At 40.3% G+C, this 14578-nt stretch overlaps 1 protein-coding gene across 1 annotated transcript; it reads right to left on the reverse strand.

Annotated features, from left to right (window-relative positions):
• Positions 1-6791: 6791 nt before the first annotated feature.
• Positions 6792-14208, reverse strand: LOC110871936. Its single transcript, XM_022120697.2, has 7 exons — positions 13800-14208; positions 10918-11159; positions 10726-10848; positions 10543-10659; positions 9813-9995; positions 7540-7681; positions 6792-7445 (listed from the first exon to the last, which is right to left on the reverse strand). The coding sequence occupies exons 1-7, from the start codon at positions 14182-14184 to the stop codon at positions 7270-7272; spliced, it is 1368 nt and encodes a 455-aa protein (XP_021976389.1). The 5' UTR covers positions 14185-14208; the 3' UTR covers positions 6792-7269.
• Between the last annotated feature and the right edge of the window lie 370 nt (positions 14209-14578).

Consider the following 14578-nt stretch of genomic DNA (forward strand, 5'->3'; position numbering starts at 1 on the left):
TAATTGTAAACACCATGAACGTGTAAAAGATTTATCGTGTGTTGATATTTTAAGTTGTTTACAAGTTAGATGCTTCGAAGTCGGTAGATGCACTATGCAACTAAAGTTGAATATTCAAGTTTCACTCATTCAAAAAAGTTGAGACATTCAAGTCTCACTCATTCAAAAGTTCCAAAAGTAAAGGGTCGGATCTTCCGTGAATAAGCAGAAAGTTAAACTTGGTAACAGATTGTATTGCAATTGTATTGTGATTATGTTACAGTGAGAATAACAAATAATATATAGACTAATTCTAGGGCCGGCTAGAACTAAATAATAGGGCCACATATATATCTTAATATTTACTAAAGCTATCGACTAATATTCCCCTGCAAGCTAAGGCCGGGTGACGACCTGTAGCTTGGATCTTAAGATATCAAAACGATGTACTGGTAGTGGCTTTGTAAACACATCAGCAATCTGATCGGTGGTAGATATGAATTGAACCGATAGCCTCTTTGCAGCGACCTTCTCTCTGACAAAATGAAAATCAACTTCCACATGCTTTGTGCGGGCATGAAACACAGGATTCGCTGACAAGTGTGTTGCTCCAAGATTATCACACCATAGAACAGGTGTTGTGGCCATACGAACACGCAATTCTTGTAAGAGAGCTTCAAGCCATGTGAGTTCAGCAAGAGTGTTTGCCAGGGCTTTATATTCGGATTCTGTTGAGGACCGAGATACAGTCTTTTGTTTCTTTGTTGACCACGAAACAAGGTTTGAACCAAGGTAGATTGCACAGCCCCCCGTGGATCGACGGTCATCAGGACATCCAGCCCAATCCGTATCAGAATAGGCATTAAGAACGGGAGAATACGCATCAGTGTAGGCCTGTAGAGTCGAGCTGGAATTCTGTTTAAGTAGAAGACCATAGTCAACAGTACCCTGTAAATATCGGAGAATTCGTTTGACGGCCGACCAGTGATCTTCGGTGGGAGAATGCATGAACTGGCACACTTTGTTAACCGCATAAGCGATGTCCGGACGTGAGAGTGTGGCATATTGAAGTGCGCCAACAATCTGACGATATTTGACCGGATTCTCAAACGGAGGACTGTCACCAAGAGCCAAAGTGGCACTCGTGGCCATTGGTGTAGGCACCGGGCGAGCTTGTGAGAGACCCGTTTTGTGGATGGTCTCCAAAATGTATTTCTTTTGAGAGAGGAGAAGATCAGAACCGCAAGGAGCCACCTCGATCCCAAGAAAGTAGGACAGAGTACCCATGTCTTGCAGAGCAAATGTTTTGCTCAAGCTATGAATAATGTTATCAATGGCCTGAGGATTATTACCTGTGAGAATGATGTCATCTACATAAACCAACAAGTAGAGAAGAGTACCACCAGAGGCATAGATGAACAAAGAAGGGTCAGTTTTGGACCCCTGAAAACCCAAGGAATGTAGGGCTGTAGAAAGCCTGTGAAACCAAGCTCGCGAGGCCTGCTTGAGCCCATAGAGGGACTTATGAAGGAGGCAGACATAGTCAGGCTTCTGTGGATCAGAGAAGCCAGAAGGTTGCCTCAAATAAACGGTTTCATTCAAATCCCCATGTAAAAAGGCATTTTGTATATCCAACTGTCGTAGAGGCCATTGTTGAGAGACGACAAGGGAAAGCACAACCCTAACCGTTGTGAATTTGACAACAGGACTGAAAGTTTCATGATAGTCGATACCGGGTTGTTGATTGAACCCCTTGGCAACTAACCGAGCCTTGTATTGTGTGATAGCACATGTTTTGTCTCGTTTGAGTCTGTAAACCCACTTACAATCAACCACGTTGGCATCCGTGACAGGTGGTACAAGAGACCAAGTTCCATTTCGAAGCAAGGCAGCATACTCCTCAGTCATGGCATTCCGCCAACGAGGATCTTTGTTGGCAATGGCAAAGGAAGTGGGCTCGATTTCAGGTGAAGTAGAGGCATGAAAAGCAGATGGATTGTATGGAACCCGCTGTTTCGGATTAGGGCGAAGGTTAGAGGGTCGAGGGCGGGGTTGTGGAGTAGGGTCCGGTTGAGCCGGTTGTGTAGGTGAAGAGGGAAGTGCTTGGGCTGATTGTTGGAGTAGGCTGGGAACAGGAGACGAGGCGGGTATGGGATGGTCCGGTGAGGTGGGTGATACCGGAGGTGTAGGTGAAGTAGGCTGAGGTGTAGGTAAAGGTGATGGCTTATCACTAGCCGACGGTTCTGTGACCGGATCAATAGAGGGTGAAGGCGGGGTGGGGTAGGTGGATATATAAGGATTGGGTTGAGAAGTGGTAGGAGAATCGGGAGTGGATGGTGAGGTTTGACATGGAAAGCAGCACTCATTGAAGCGCACATGGCGGGCAATGTAGATACGATCAGATGAGGGATCAAGGCACCTATAGCCATAATGTGATGGACTATAGCCAAGAAAAATACAAGGTGAGGACCGAAAGTCCATTTTGTGCTTGTTATATGGTCGGAGGTGGGGATAACATTGACACCCGAACACGCGCAAAAAAGAGAAGTCAGGTTTGCGTTTAAAGAGGTGTTCAAAAGGTGAGAGGCGATCATTGTGCCGAGAGGGCATGCGGTTAATAAGATAAACGGCGGTGTCAAATGCAAAGTGCCAAAAACGTAAGGGGACACCAGATTGAGCAAGAAGAGTGAGGCCAGTTTCAACCACATGTCGGTGTCGTCGTTCGACAAGGCCGTTCTGTTCACTTGTGTGTGGACACGAGAGGCGGTGTAAGATGCCAATTGAGGAAAAGAAACGAGATAGATTCCGAAATTCACCCCCCCCAATCAGTTTGAACAGATTTAAGTTTGGTGTTAAATTGCCTCTCAGCTACAAGAACAAACTGTTTGAAAACTTCATATACATCAGATTTGTGTTTCAATGGAAAGAACCACATGTAACGGGAAAAATCATCAACACACAACAGAAAGTAATTGTAACCATCAGAAGAGGTAACAGGGGCAGGACCCCACACATCACAAAACAAAAGATCCAAGACATGAGTACTTTTAAAATTAGATGATGACAAATGAAGTTTGGATGATTTCCCAATGTGACAAGAATTACAAAAGGAATCAGAATGTTTATTTAAAACAGGAAGACAATAAGTAGATAGCATGGTCTTCAAAAGTTGTGGATGAGGATGACCAAGCCGTTGATGCCAGATGTTGGAGGAAGCACGAACAGCAGTGAAGGCAACTCTGGGAACTGACTGAATTTGAGGAAGACGGATGGAGTAGAGCCCATGTTCACTTGGACCCGTGAGGAGGGTAGTGCGTGTAAGCGTGTCCTTCACAGCAAAAAAGGTAGAGTGAAATTCAAAGAAAACTTGATTATCATGGCAAAATTTTTGAACTGAAAGTAAATTTTGTTTGATTTGTGGAACATGAAGAATATTAGAAAGATTGAAAGATTTAGATGGTGAGTGAAAGGTGGTGGAACCAATGTGTAAGATGGGTAGCCTTTACCATTACCAACATGTAGAAAATCCTCACCATAGTAGGGTTCTTGATTGTTGAAGGTAGATGTGTCCTGAGCAACGTGACTATTAGAGCCGGTGTCGGGTAGCCACGTGGTGGATGTTGAAGGGCGAAAATCAGCATAGTTGGCAGATAGCTGCGATGATCTTGGTCGGATGGTGGCAGGGTCCCGGTTGGGGCATTGAGAGGGAACATGCCCTATGCCACAACGATTACAAGTTCCGTACACTGTATTTTGGTTGGATGCCCAACTGAATTGGTTGCGAGTGCCCCCAGAAGATTGATTGTTGAAAGATCCTCGTCCACGGCGGTTGTTGTTGAACCAACGACCACGAGAATTTTGGGAACGAGAAGCAAAGAACGCCTGATTTGCAGGGGTATTTGGCTGTAAATTGAAACCAAGCTGAGTGGCTAATTGTTGGAGAGCCTGAAGAGCATCTGTCTGCTGTCCAGCAATAACAGAAGTTGCGGAAAGTGCCGGTTGGGGGCTGGTCACAGCCGTGAAAGCCTGAGCAGTTGGGATAGCAGGAAGAGACTTTTTGATAATGTACTCATAATCATGAACAAGTCCAAGAATCTCATTGAATTGAACCGGAGGTATACAGCCAAGAAGGGAGGGCTTCAGTCCATTGTATTCTTCACGAAGCCCGGAGATAACAACCATCACAACATCTTTAGGTTTCATTAGCTCATTGATATTGGCAAGTGCATCGGCATATTCTTGCGCCCTTGTGAGGTACGCAGATGGAGTTTCATCACCTTTCATCTCTATCTTGAGTAGTTGTGCCTTCAAAGTGTATTCTCTTGATGCAGAGTGGGGTGCGTACGCACGTTCAAGAGATAACCATAGATCTCGAGACCCTGAACGTGAGAAAAGGCTGCCTCAGATATGGTTGATATAAGGATCATCCGGACGTGTGCGTCATTGTTTATCCATATCGGATAGTTTGGATTAGCAGCAGGTTCGGCTGGGGTTGTACTTTTATCAGAGGATGCAGCAGCAGCAGGAATGGTTGGCGATGGGCAGGGGATTGTACCATCGATGTAGCCGATGAGATTGTTTGTAACCAGAAACGGCTAGATCATTGTTTTCCAGAAACCGTAATTAGTAGGGGATAGGGTAAAGGCAAACTTGTGTGAGTTGTGTGATGTTTTCTCTGTTGTAGTAAAGGCTGCGATCATGGCCATGATTGTCGAAGACAGAAACAGCAGAAAGGAGACTGATCGGCAGAGAAAAAAAAGGAAGAAGAAGGATCGGAACAAGGCTGTAGCCTGCTAGGGTTTGTGACGGCAGAGATGAAGCTCTGAACTTGGTATCAGATTGTATTGCAATTGTATTGTGATTATGTTACAGTGAGAATAACAAATAATATATAGACTAATTCTAGGGCCGGCTAGAACTAAATAATAGGGCCACATATATATCTTAATATTTACTAAAGCTATCGACTAATAAGAACAATCTATTAACCAAGTAATTTGTTCAGCTGACCCTATGTACGCTTACCACTTCAATCAAGAGCGAACAACAATACTGAAGACTTTTATGCAACTATAGATCGTGTAATTTTTATAATGTATTCTTAATGTCCTCCCTTATTGTAGTTGTTTATGAATTTTTAGTAAAGATATGGGTTCTTACATAATCACATTTAATATTTAACAAAATATTAATATTTTGTTAGACGTGTAGTGAAAGCGCCAATGCCTCCACCTCAGCAGCTTCTTTAGTTAAACACCATTACGCCTAGTCAAAGGAGGGCACTGAGGGCTCTAACCACCAAACCAATGGCGGGCGTTAAAGAGAAAACAGGTGGTGTCCACTACACACCAACCAACCATATCTTTTTTTCTTTTAGTTAAATCACTACACTTAGTTATTGTGTCTTTGCCTACGTGGCAATAGTTATTGCGTTTTTTTAATTATTCCACTATACATGTTCTTAGTGCTAGTGAAAGTATGACACCACCTCATAAAAACATTTTGTTTCATTACTTGGTCTATTGGAGGAATGACTTGCTTCTTCATTGGTCTCTCCTCCTTAGGCATGTCTCTTTCCATACTTGATCTTCTTTGCTCCCTCTTTTTGTGCAATTCCCTCTCAAGTCCTTTTGATGTGTGATCTTCTTTGCTCGCTCTTTTGTGCAATTCCCTCTCGGGTCCTATGTACGATTTAAGAGTTTGTCTATAGTGCTCCTTATTAATAATTTAAGGGGTCAAGTTATTCTACAAAAGCTTTTAATTGTAAGAAGTGTAAGAAGGATTTATAGAGTGACAAGTGTCCAATAACCTAAAACTAAACCCCCTACATCACTACCAAAAACCTAAACACCCACCCCCACCCCACCCCACCACCACCCAAAAACCTAACCCCCCCACCACCAAAGAACCTAACCCCCCCCCCCCCCGGCGAAAAAAAAAAACAAAAAAAAAACTATACCTCACCAAAAAACCCCCAAAAAACCTAACCCCCACCCCACCCCACCCCCCAAAAACCTAAAAAAACCTAACCCCCCCACCCCCCAAAAACCTAAAAAAACCTAACCCCCCCCCCCCAAAAAAAAAAAAAAAAAAAAAACCTAAAAAAAATCTAAAAAAAAACTAAACACCCACCCCCCACCCCCACCCAAAAACCTAAACCCCCACCCCCTCGGCTAAAAAAAAAAAATTTTTTTTTTTTTTAGGGTGGGTGATGTGGGGGGTGGGGGTGGGGGTTTAGGTTTTTGGTGGTGGTGGATGTTTAAGGTTTTTTTTTTGTAGTGGGGTTTTTTTGTGTAGTGGGTTTAGTTTTAGGTTACTAGACACTTGTCACTCTATAAATCCTTCTTACACTTCTTACAATTAGGATCCTTTGTATTTGATCCTAATCCATAATTTAAGAGCAAATCAAAGAAAACAAGATCAAACAAGATCATGCAGGTTTCTCAACAAACCAGGGGCAGAAATAACCGCCTAACCAATAATTAGACTATGTTATTACTAAGGTGGGCCCGTGGGCTCACATTAAGAATAATATAGTGAGCCCACGACCAACCTTAGCTTTCTAGGGTTTCTTATATTCTCTATATTGATGTGAGCCCATGGGCCCACTCACGCTAATAACAATATAGTCTAATACAGAACAGGAAAGACTGGACCACGACTTCGGACCAAACATGACCTGAGCAATTGGCTCCAGATCATCTTACGGCCCAGGTCGACAACACTTGGCTAGTTGGCTACATATCAAGTCAACAGGCATTAAACTGTAACTGCGTTTCCAAATCAAAACCCAAGAATCAAATCAATAGCGATTAGCAAATACCAAAACCGGCTAATAACCCAGAAAAGGTACAACAATTGAATCTCTCCCACATGAGAGTCATTTGATACAATTAGTTAATGATTACCACTGGATGGGAACAAACAACAATATGATAGATATTTTGACAAATAATATACACTTATATACATGCACATGTTTTTAACATATATCACCTCTACATGCTCTTTGCTGGCTCTAAGAAGACCAGGTATTTTTTGCTGGTGGTGCGGATGAGGTGTTCAACCATATTTTCAAGGGGTGCGGCCGGTTTTTTGCCTAAAATATACACTAAAATTTTTTTCACGGGGTGCGGCCGCCCACCTTGGCCAAAGGGTGGGTCCGCCAATGGCTCTAAGTTATAAGACCGGGAGACGCATTACATATTCTAGTCGCAATATTCACCTATATTCTGCATATTGGTTAAACCTACATTCTACTCTACAACATTATATATATTTGGGATATCATTACTTCTTTAATAAATCAGAGACATCTTTTCTAGAACTGACTGGAACCGGTGAAGCAGATAGCCCGCTTTGTCTATCTGGCATAAGAGTGACGCCATCTTTTGTATTGGAACTGTCATGTTTTACAGATGAACTGGGAGAAGATGCCCCGATTATCTGCACCGTTAAACTTCCACCTGCAGAGATCATTCGACAGTTTTTAATAATTTTTTTTTCTTTTTACTGTTTTGCTTCAAAAACAAGAAGATAAACACAAAAATATGTGGTGACCTAGAACAAGAGCAGCACCAAACCATCCAGGTAGGCCCCATCTTTCACCAAGGAGAAACCATGCAAAACCAGCTCCCCAAATTGGCTCCAACCCGTATATTATCGCGGTTTCTGTGGCTGATATATCGCGCATTGCTGTCATCTGTTTATATAATGCATGAAAATTTGAAAAGTGCTTCATCAAGGTCGAACTCTTCTTCAATGACTTGGGGTGTATGAAATATATTTCTTTTAAATGTTGCATATATGGAATCATATGCAAGACATTAGCCCACAAGTAACAAAAGTATTATCAGAAGTTAAGTTTGAGCCAAAAGTAGGGCTGTCCAAAAAGCTCGCGGCTCGGAGTTCACTCGAAGCTCGCTCGGATTTAGCTCGGAAAAAGCTCGCTCGATATGACTCGGTTTGAAAGTGAGTCGAGCCGGCTCGGCTCGGTTAGAAAGTGCCAAATTGGCTCGGTTTGACTCGTAGCTCGACTTGGCTTAGCTCGAATTATTTTACTTATAATATATTTTAGGGGAAGGTTCAAATGAAAACCACTAGTTATTGTGAAAACTAGAAAACTAACTAAAACCCACTAAAAAGGAGGGGGGGAAGACTTTTAATGAAGGAGGGGTAAAATTGGAAAAAAATATATAACTTTTCAAACATTTCCCATTTCTCCATACGTTATCATTTTAAAACAAAAATGGCACCATAAGATCACAAATTTTCTTATCTTTCATTCAAGTATATTCGAGCATATTTTTTATGACATAAAAAAAGATTTATGGCGTCGTCTTGTTTTCAATACTATTATTATAGTAGTGCACATGTGCAATATAACATGTACTACAATGTGCATTACATGCTTAAAATTAGCTTTTTGATTCTAGTTTAGCTTTTAGGGTTAGTTTTTTTGGAGGTTTAGGATTAGGATTAGGTTTTTGGGTGTGGGGGGGAGGGGGGTTTAGGTTTTTGGGGGGTGGGGGTGGGGGGGTTAGGTTTTTTTCGGGTTTATGTTTACGGTTTAGTTTTAGGTTTTCGGGAGGGTGGGGGTGGGGGGGTTTAGGTTTTTTTTTTTTTTTTGGGGGGGGGGGTGGGTTAAGTGGTTTAGGCTTTCCGTATTAGTGCACATGTGCAGTACAACCAAAAAAAAATTTTTTTTTTTTTGAAATTTTTTTTCCATATATAAAAAGTAGCGATTTTTCTAAAAAAAAAAAAAAAAAAAAAATTTGTATGTTTTTTAGGTTTTTTTAGGCTTTTTTAGTTAGTTTTCGAGTTTTCACAATAAAAGTGGTTTTCATTTGAACCATCCCCATATATTTTATTCTTATATACATATAATATATTACAAAAACATGAATATCTATAACATATTTAAAGGTTGATTGTTATGCTAATGAACAAATATTGTATTTACTTGAAATATAAAACTTATTTTGCGTTGTTGAACGTGATTTTGGCTTGTAATGTGTTAGGTTGAACTTATTTTGAATATGTTATTTTGAAGTATTGAATAATATTTTCGAATACTGAATTTTGGGAGCTATGTATTAATTTTATTTTTAAAATCGAGCCAAACCAAGCCTAGCCGAGCCAGCTCGGTTTAAAACCAAGCCGAGCCCGAGCTTAGATTTTCAGCTCGGTTTCAAATCCGAGCCGAGCCGAGCCAGCTTGCCCTAGCTCGGCTCGGCTCATGAACAACCCTAGCCAAAAGCCATACAGATTTGAACAGAATCGTTACTTATTAAACGAGATCATGTAATGAAAAAGAGTAAAATGCCATTTTCGTCCCTGAGGTTTGGCTAGTTTTGCGACTTTCGTCCAAAGCTTTGTTTCTCCTCATCTGGATCCAAAAGGTTTGAAATCTTGCCATTTTAATCCGGCTCGTTAACTCCAACCCTTTTCTCCGTTAAGTCAGGGGTGTTTCCGTCTTTTTTGTTAACTTAAAGAGCAAATCGGTCTTTTTCAGGGGTATTCAGTCTTTTTACATAAAATGAAAAAGACCAAGTTGCCCTTTAAGTTAGCAAAAAGACGAAAACACATCTAACTTAATGGAGAAAAATGAATGGAGTTAATGAGCCAGATGAAAATGACAAGATTTCAAACCTTTTGGATCCAGATGTGGAAAAACAAACCTTTGGACGAAAATCGCAAAACAGGCCAAACCTCATGGACGAAAATGGCATTTTACTCCAAAAACTATTAAGGTTTGAACAGAATCATTACTTATCACCTAGAATCTAGATCATGTAATAGAAAATAATGCATGCAAATGTATAACATCATACCTCTATCCACAAGCATGTACCAGTAGAAAAGACACCAGTATATAAAGCTGGTATCCAAGGGAACTCCACAATCCAGTTCATAAACATTTCCCATGTCCAAGATGATGGATGATACTCTAGGTTACCATCAATCACACCTCCAATCAAATACCAAACAATAGATGATAAAGCAACAACACACACCTGTGTATTAGTCAAGGTTGTAACATTGTCATTATAAGAAACTAGGAATAAAGAAATGATTAGAATAGAATGCCATTTTTGTCCCTGAGGTTTGGCAAGTTTTGCGACTTTCGTCCAAAGGTTTGTTTTTCTGCATCTAGATCTAAAAGGTTTGAAATCTTGCCATTTTCATCCGACTCGCTAACTCCATCCATTTTTTTCCGTTAAATGAGGGGCATTTCCGACTTTTTAGACATTTTTTATTAAAATAAAAAACACTAAGAAATAAAGATCCACCTCTATTTACTTTCTCCCCATCTAAACCCTTTAATCATCACAAAAAATGTCTAAAAGGACGAAAATACCCATGACTTAACGTTAAAAAATGGATGGAGTTAACGAGTCGGATGAAAATGGCAAGATTTCAAACCTTTTGGATCCATATGTAGAAAAACAAACCTTTGGACCTCAGGTACTTAAAATGGCATTTTACTCGTATGATTATGAAAAACCTTTTCTTGATATTCACTACATTGTGGAAGCAGAACATATGAATGAATTAACTGACCTCATATCCAAGAACTGGCAAGAAGTTATCTTTGTGTGTTTTCCTTGATATATGCTCGGTTCTTAGCATGTGTATGCCGAAGAATAAGGCGCTTAGAAAGTTAAACAAATCACCAACCTGAAAGATTTAACATAAGCGTCATTTACCGGTCATGGATGTTTTGTGCTTGAAGATAATCCTTACACATGGAGGTGAGCCACTGCATTCCAGCATTCCAACCCCAATAATGGACATAAGGGCTCCAAACCAAGTTCGAGCAGGAATCACTGCTCCTAGCATACCATCAATCAATGGAACCACAATTACCTAAAATAAAAACACCTCCTTTTAAAATGCATTTGGTTTAATTTACAAATTATATCAAGTGTTTCTTACGGTAAACATAGAAATAAAGGATGCACGCCCGGCATCAGAAGTCAGCAGTCCAAAAGCCTGCATGATATAGCCTAAACTGACCCAAAAGCCCAACTCAAGTCCTGAATTGCGTATTTGAACATCGCCCCAAGCTCTCCAAGCAAACGGGAGAAACGGAATGGCAGTGACAGTAAATCTCACAACAGTGAAAGCTGCGGGGTCCATGACTGCTTCAACCTCTTTTAACACTGGTATGTCACTAGCTACAACAATTAAAACAAATTATTTTCTTAAAGATATTCTGCTGAACTTCCTTTTCATCACCAAACATGAAACATACAGAAGTTTATATGCAGACATTTGTAACGGTTTAGACCACATTGCATCCAATTATCAATAAATTTAGGGGAAAACTACAGAATCTTATAGTTTCAGTCTAATATTGTTAGGAGATATTAGTTAGGGTTTATTGTAATAATCTCTACCATAGTTAAAAGATGATTTGCTTATGTTTCCTTTGCAATTATCCTCATTGTGTTTTAATCAGGTTTCATTTGTAATTATCTTCCTTATACACCTGTATACAGTGAATTATGAATTAATAATACATAATTCTTCACATGGTTTTTCATTGTGCTAGATCTATTCTACAGGAGCCAGAAGAATGTGATGTGTGCCTTATTCGGTCAACCCATGAAGTACCCACGAAGTCCATGCATCTGCATTTTAATTAGTTTGTTTCCTTTATGTTGCATGTTTTTAGTTATGGTAGTGGTGTTAGTGGTAGTATTGGTAATTTATTTTTAGGGCTATATAAAGCCATTTATGTTTCTAAGTTATTATGATGAATGAATATGAATTAAGTCTTTTCCAATAATCTTCAAGTTCTCTCAAGTTTCTTATCTAATTTCTTTGGATCAATTGGTTAACGATTCGGTTCATATCAATTGGTATCAGAGCCGCCGTGATCCCCCTTCGGAGTTCGGACCTATGGCTGCTCAAAATCTATCCAAACCCGAGTTCCGTCAATGGAGAGAATCCTTTGCAAGACTCGAGACCCGGTTTGAAACCGTATTCGCTGAGATCCGATCAACCCGAACCGTGTTCTAATCCCACCACACCCCTCGATCTCCACCACCCATTTCTGCTACCGCCCCACCAGCCGTGTCACCCGCTCGCGCCACACTACCACAAATTGTTGCCTACCCACCACCAAAAACCAAACCAGCCCTCAAACTACCACCTTCACTCGTTGTTTTTGTGACCACCAAACCAACACCATCTTCACCTTCGAACCTACAGATTACACCGGCCACAATTTCGGCTCGTGTCTTCAGCACTCCGCCATGCCAACAACACAACCGAAACTCGCAAAAGGGCAATGGAACATCGAGAGAAGACGTAGCCGACGAACGCGAGTGGCACCCAACTTGGCGCTCCGTTGTGACTGCTCCGAATGATACAGTACGAGTCGAGTGGCGTCCGCCGTGGTTTACACCAGGGGCGAAATATTGTGGATGCCCGGGGGTGCACCCGCCCACCCCAATATTTCGGTTAGAAGTGTATAAGTTTCGATTTTTCGTCCGAAAATTTTAAAATTATATAGATCGCCCCCCCTAATTATTTTTCCTAAATTGTATATCCTAAATATTTATAAACTTTGTATATAAATGATGGGTAGTTTGGTAGATATACACTTTGTTTTATTTGGAACTATTATTATTTGACCCGATTTGAATCGAATAACCAACCCAACCCCACCCGAAACATAAGGATAGGAAAAAAAATTTGGGTCCCATCACTTTACGCCCCCTCGAAACTTTTGGTTAAGCTCCGCCACTGGTTTACACCAAGTCGTATCCGGATTTTCGACTTGCGGACAAGTCGAGTTCAAGTGGGATGGATTGATGTGTGCCTTATTCGGTCAACCCATGAAGTACCCACGAAGTCCATGCATCTGCATTTTAATTAGTTTGTTTCCTTTATGTTGCGTGTTTTTAGTTATGGTAGTGGTGTTAGTGGTAGTATTGGTTTTTTAATTTTAGGGCTATATAAAGCCATTTATGTTTCTAAGTTATTATGATGAATGAATATGAATTAAGTGTTTTCCAAAAATCTTCAAGTTCTCTTAAGTTTCTTATCTAATTTCTTTGGATCAATTGGTTAACGATTCGGTTCATATCAGAATGCCTCTTGTTGTCGAAAACACGTTAAACAAAAACACATCGCAATTCAACAAAACTAAAGGCATTAAACTAGCAATTACACAATTCAATTACTAATTTACTATTACTATTATCTATCAATTGATGTTGCAATTACACCGTTTCAATCAGTCTATTATCTATCAATTGAAGTCAAACACACATTAGAACAAAATACATCACAATTCAACAGAACTTACCGCATTAAATTAGCAATTACACCAATTCAATCAATCTATTATTGATCAATTCATGTCAAAAACACATTAGAACAAAATACATCACAATTCAACAAATTCTAAGGCATTAAACTAGCAATTACACCAATTCAATCAGTCTACTATCTATCAGTTGATGTCAAAAACACATTATAACAAAATACATCGCAATTCAACAAAACTTCAGGCATTAAACTAGCAATTACACCGTTTCAATCAGTCTATTATCTATCAATTGAAGTCAAACACACATTAGAACAAAATACATCACAATTCAACAGAACTTACCGCATTAAATTAGCAATTACATCGATTCAATCAATCGATTATCGATCAATTCATGTCAAAAACACATTAGAACAAAATACATCACAATTCAACAAATTCTAAGGCATTAAACTAGCAATCACACCGATTCAATAACTAATATGTATCGCAATACTGTTGAGTAATCGAAATCGAGAATGAAATTCAGATCTACCGTAAACGAGAGTAATAACATTCAGCAACAGAATACTCCGAACTTTCGCCGACGCAAAAAAAATCCGTCGCCACAACGTCCGTCTTCCAAACAACGATTTGTAGCTCAGATTCGGTCTCTTCTTCATCGATTTCTCTTCTCTACTTACAACAACATCATCAGAGACTGAAACTGTTCCGATCGTAAGGTTTTTATCGAGTTTTCTGAGTCTCGTTTTCTCGTTATTAGGTCTGGCACTGCAACAGCAGTGCGGAAAAGGTAAAGTAGTGAAAGAAGTTCGGTGTTTGTTAGTGAAGATGACCGGAAAAACGGTGATCGGAGATGAGGTTCCGGTGAACGGTGACGGTTTTGGTGATGAGTTCTGCCATGGCGATGGGGAAGCCATGATCGAGCTGGAGGTTAGTGATGACTGATGACAGTTATTAATAGGTTTCTTGATTATTAGTGTGAAAGGACTAAATTGTCCTTGTGGATTGTTGATATTTTTTGGTGTGTTGTTTCACACGTGTATTTTGTTTTATTAATGTGAAAATGAAATGGATAAGCATTACTTTTTTTTTTGAACGGCCAACAAACTCAATCTCGAGCACTCTCGGGGCACTGACTAGACAAACGGAGTACTCCGAGAGTAACCCGAGTCCACCACCAATTCTGGGGAAAACCCGGTAACTCACCCGCCCATAGGCACGACAGTGAAGTTACCGGTAAAACCCGTTTGGCTCAAGGATCCAACCCAGGTTTCCCTGGGTCTCCTATCATTGCCCACCAGTGCCTCACTC

This window comes from Helianthus annuus, chromosome 8, assembly GCF_002127325.2.
Source record: "Helianthus annuus cultivar XRQ/B chromosome 8, HanXRQr2.0-SUNRISE, whole genome shotgun sequence".
In the NCBI taxonomy this organism is placed as follows: domain Eukaryota; kingdom Viridiplantae; phylum Streptophyta; class Magnoliopsida; order Asterales; family Asteraceae; genus Helianthus; species Helianthus annuus.

Coding starts and splice junctions, on each gene's coding strand:
- LOC110871936 (XM_022120697.2), bottom strand. CDS start 14,184: ATGGCTTCCCCATCGCCATGGCAGAACTCATCACCAAAACCGTCACCG. Junction 11,160..13,799: donor TGTTATTACTCTCGTTTACG/GTAGATCTGAAT, acceptor TAATTGTTGTAG/CTAGTGACATACCAGTGTTA. Junction 7,682..9,812: donor GTACATGCTTGTGGATAGAG/GTATGATGTTAT, acceptor TTATATAAACAG/ATGACAGCAATGCGCGATAT.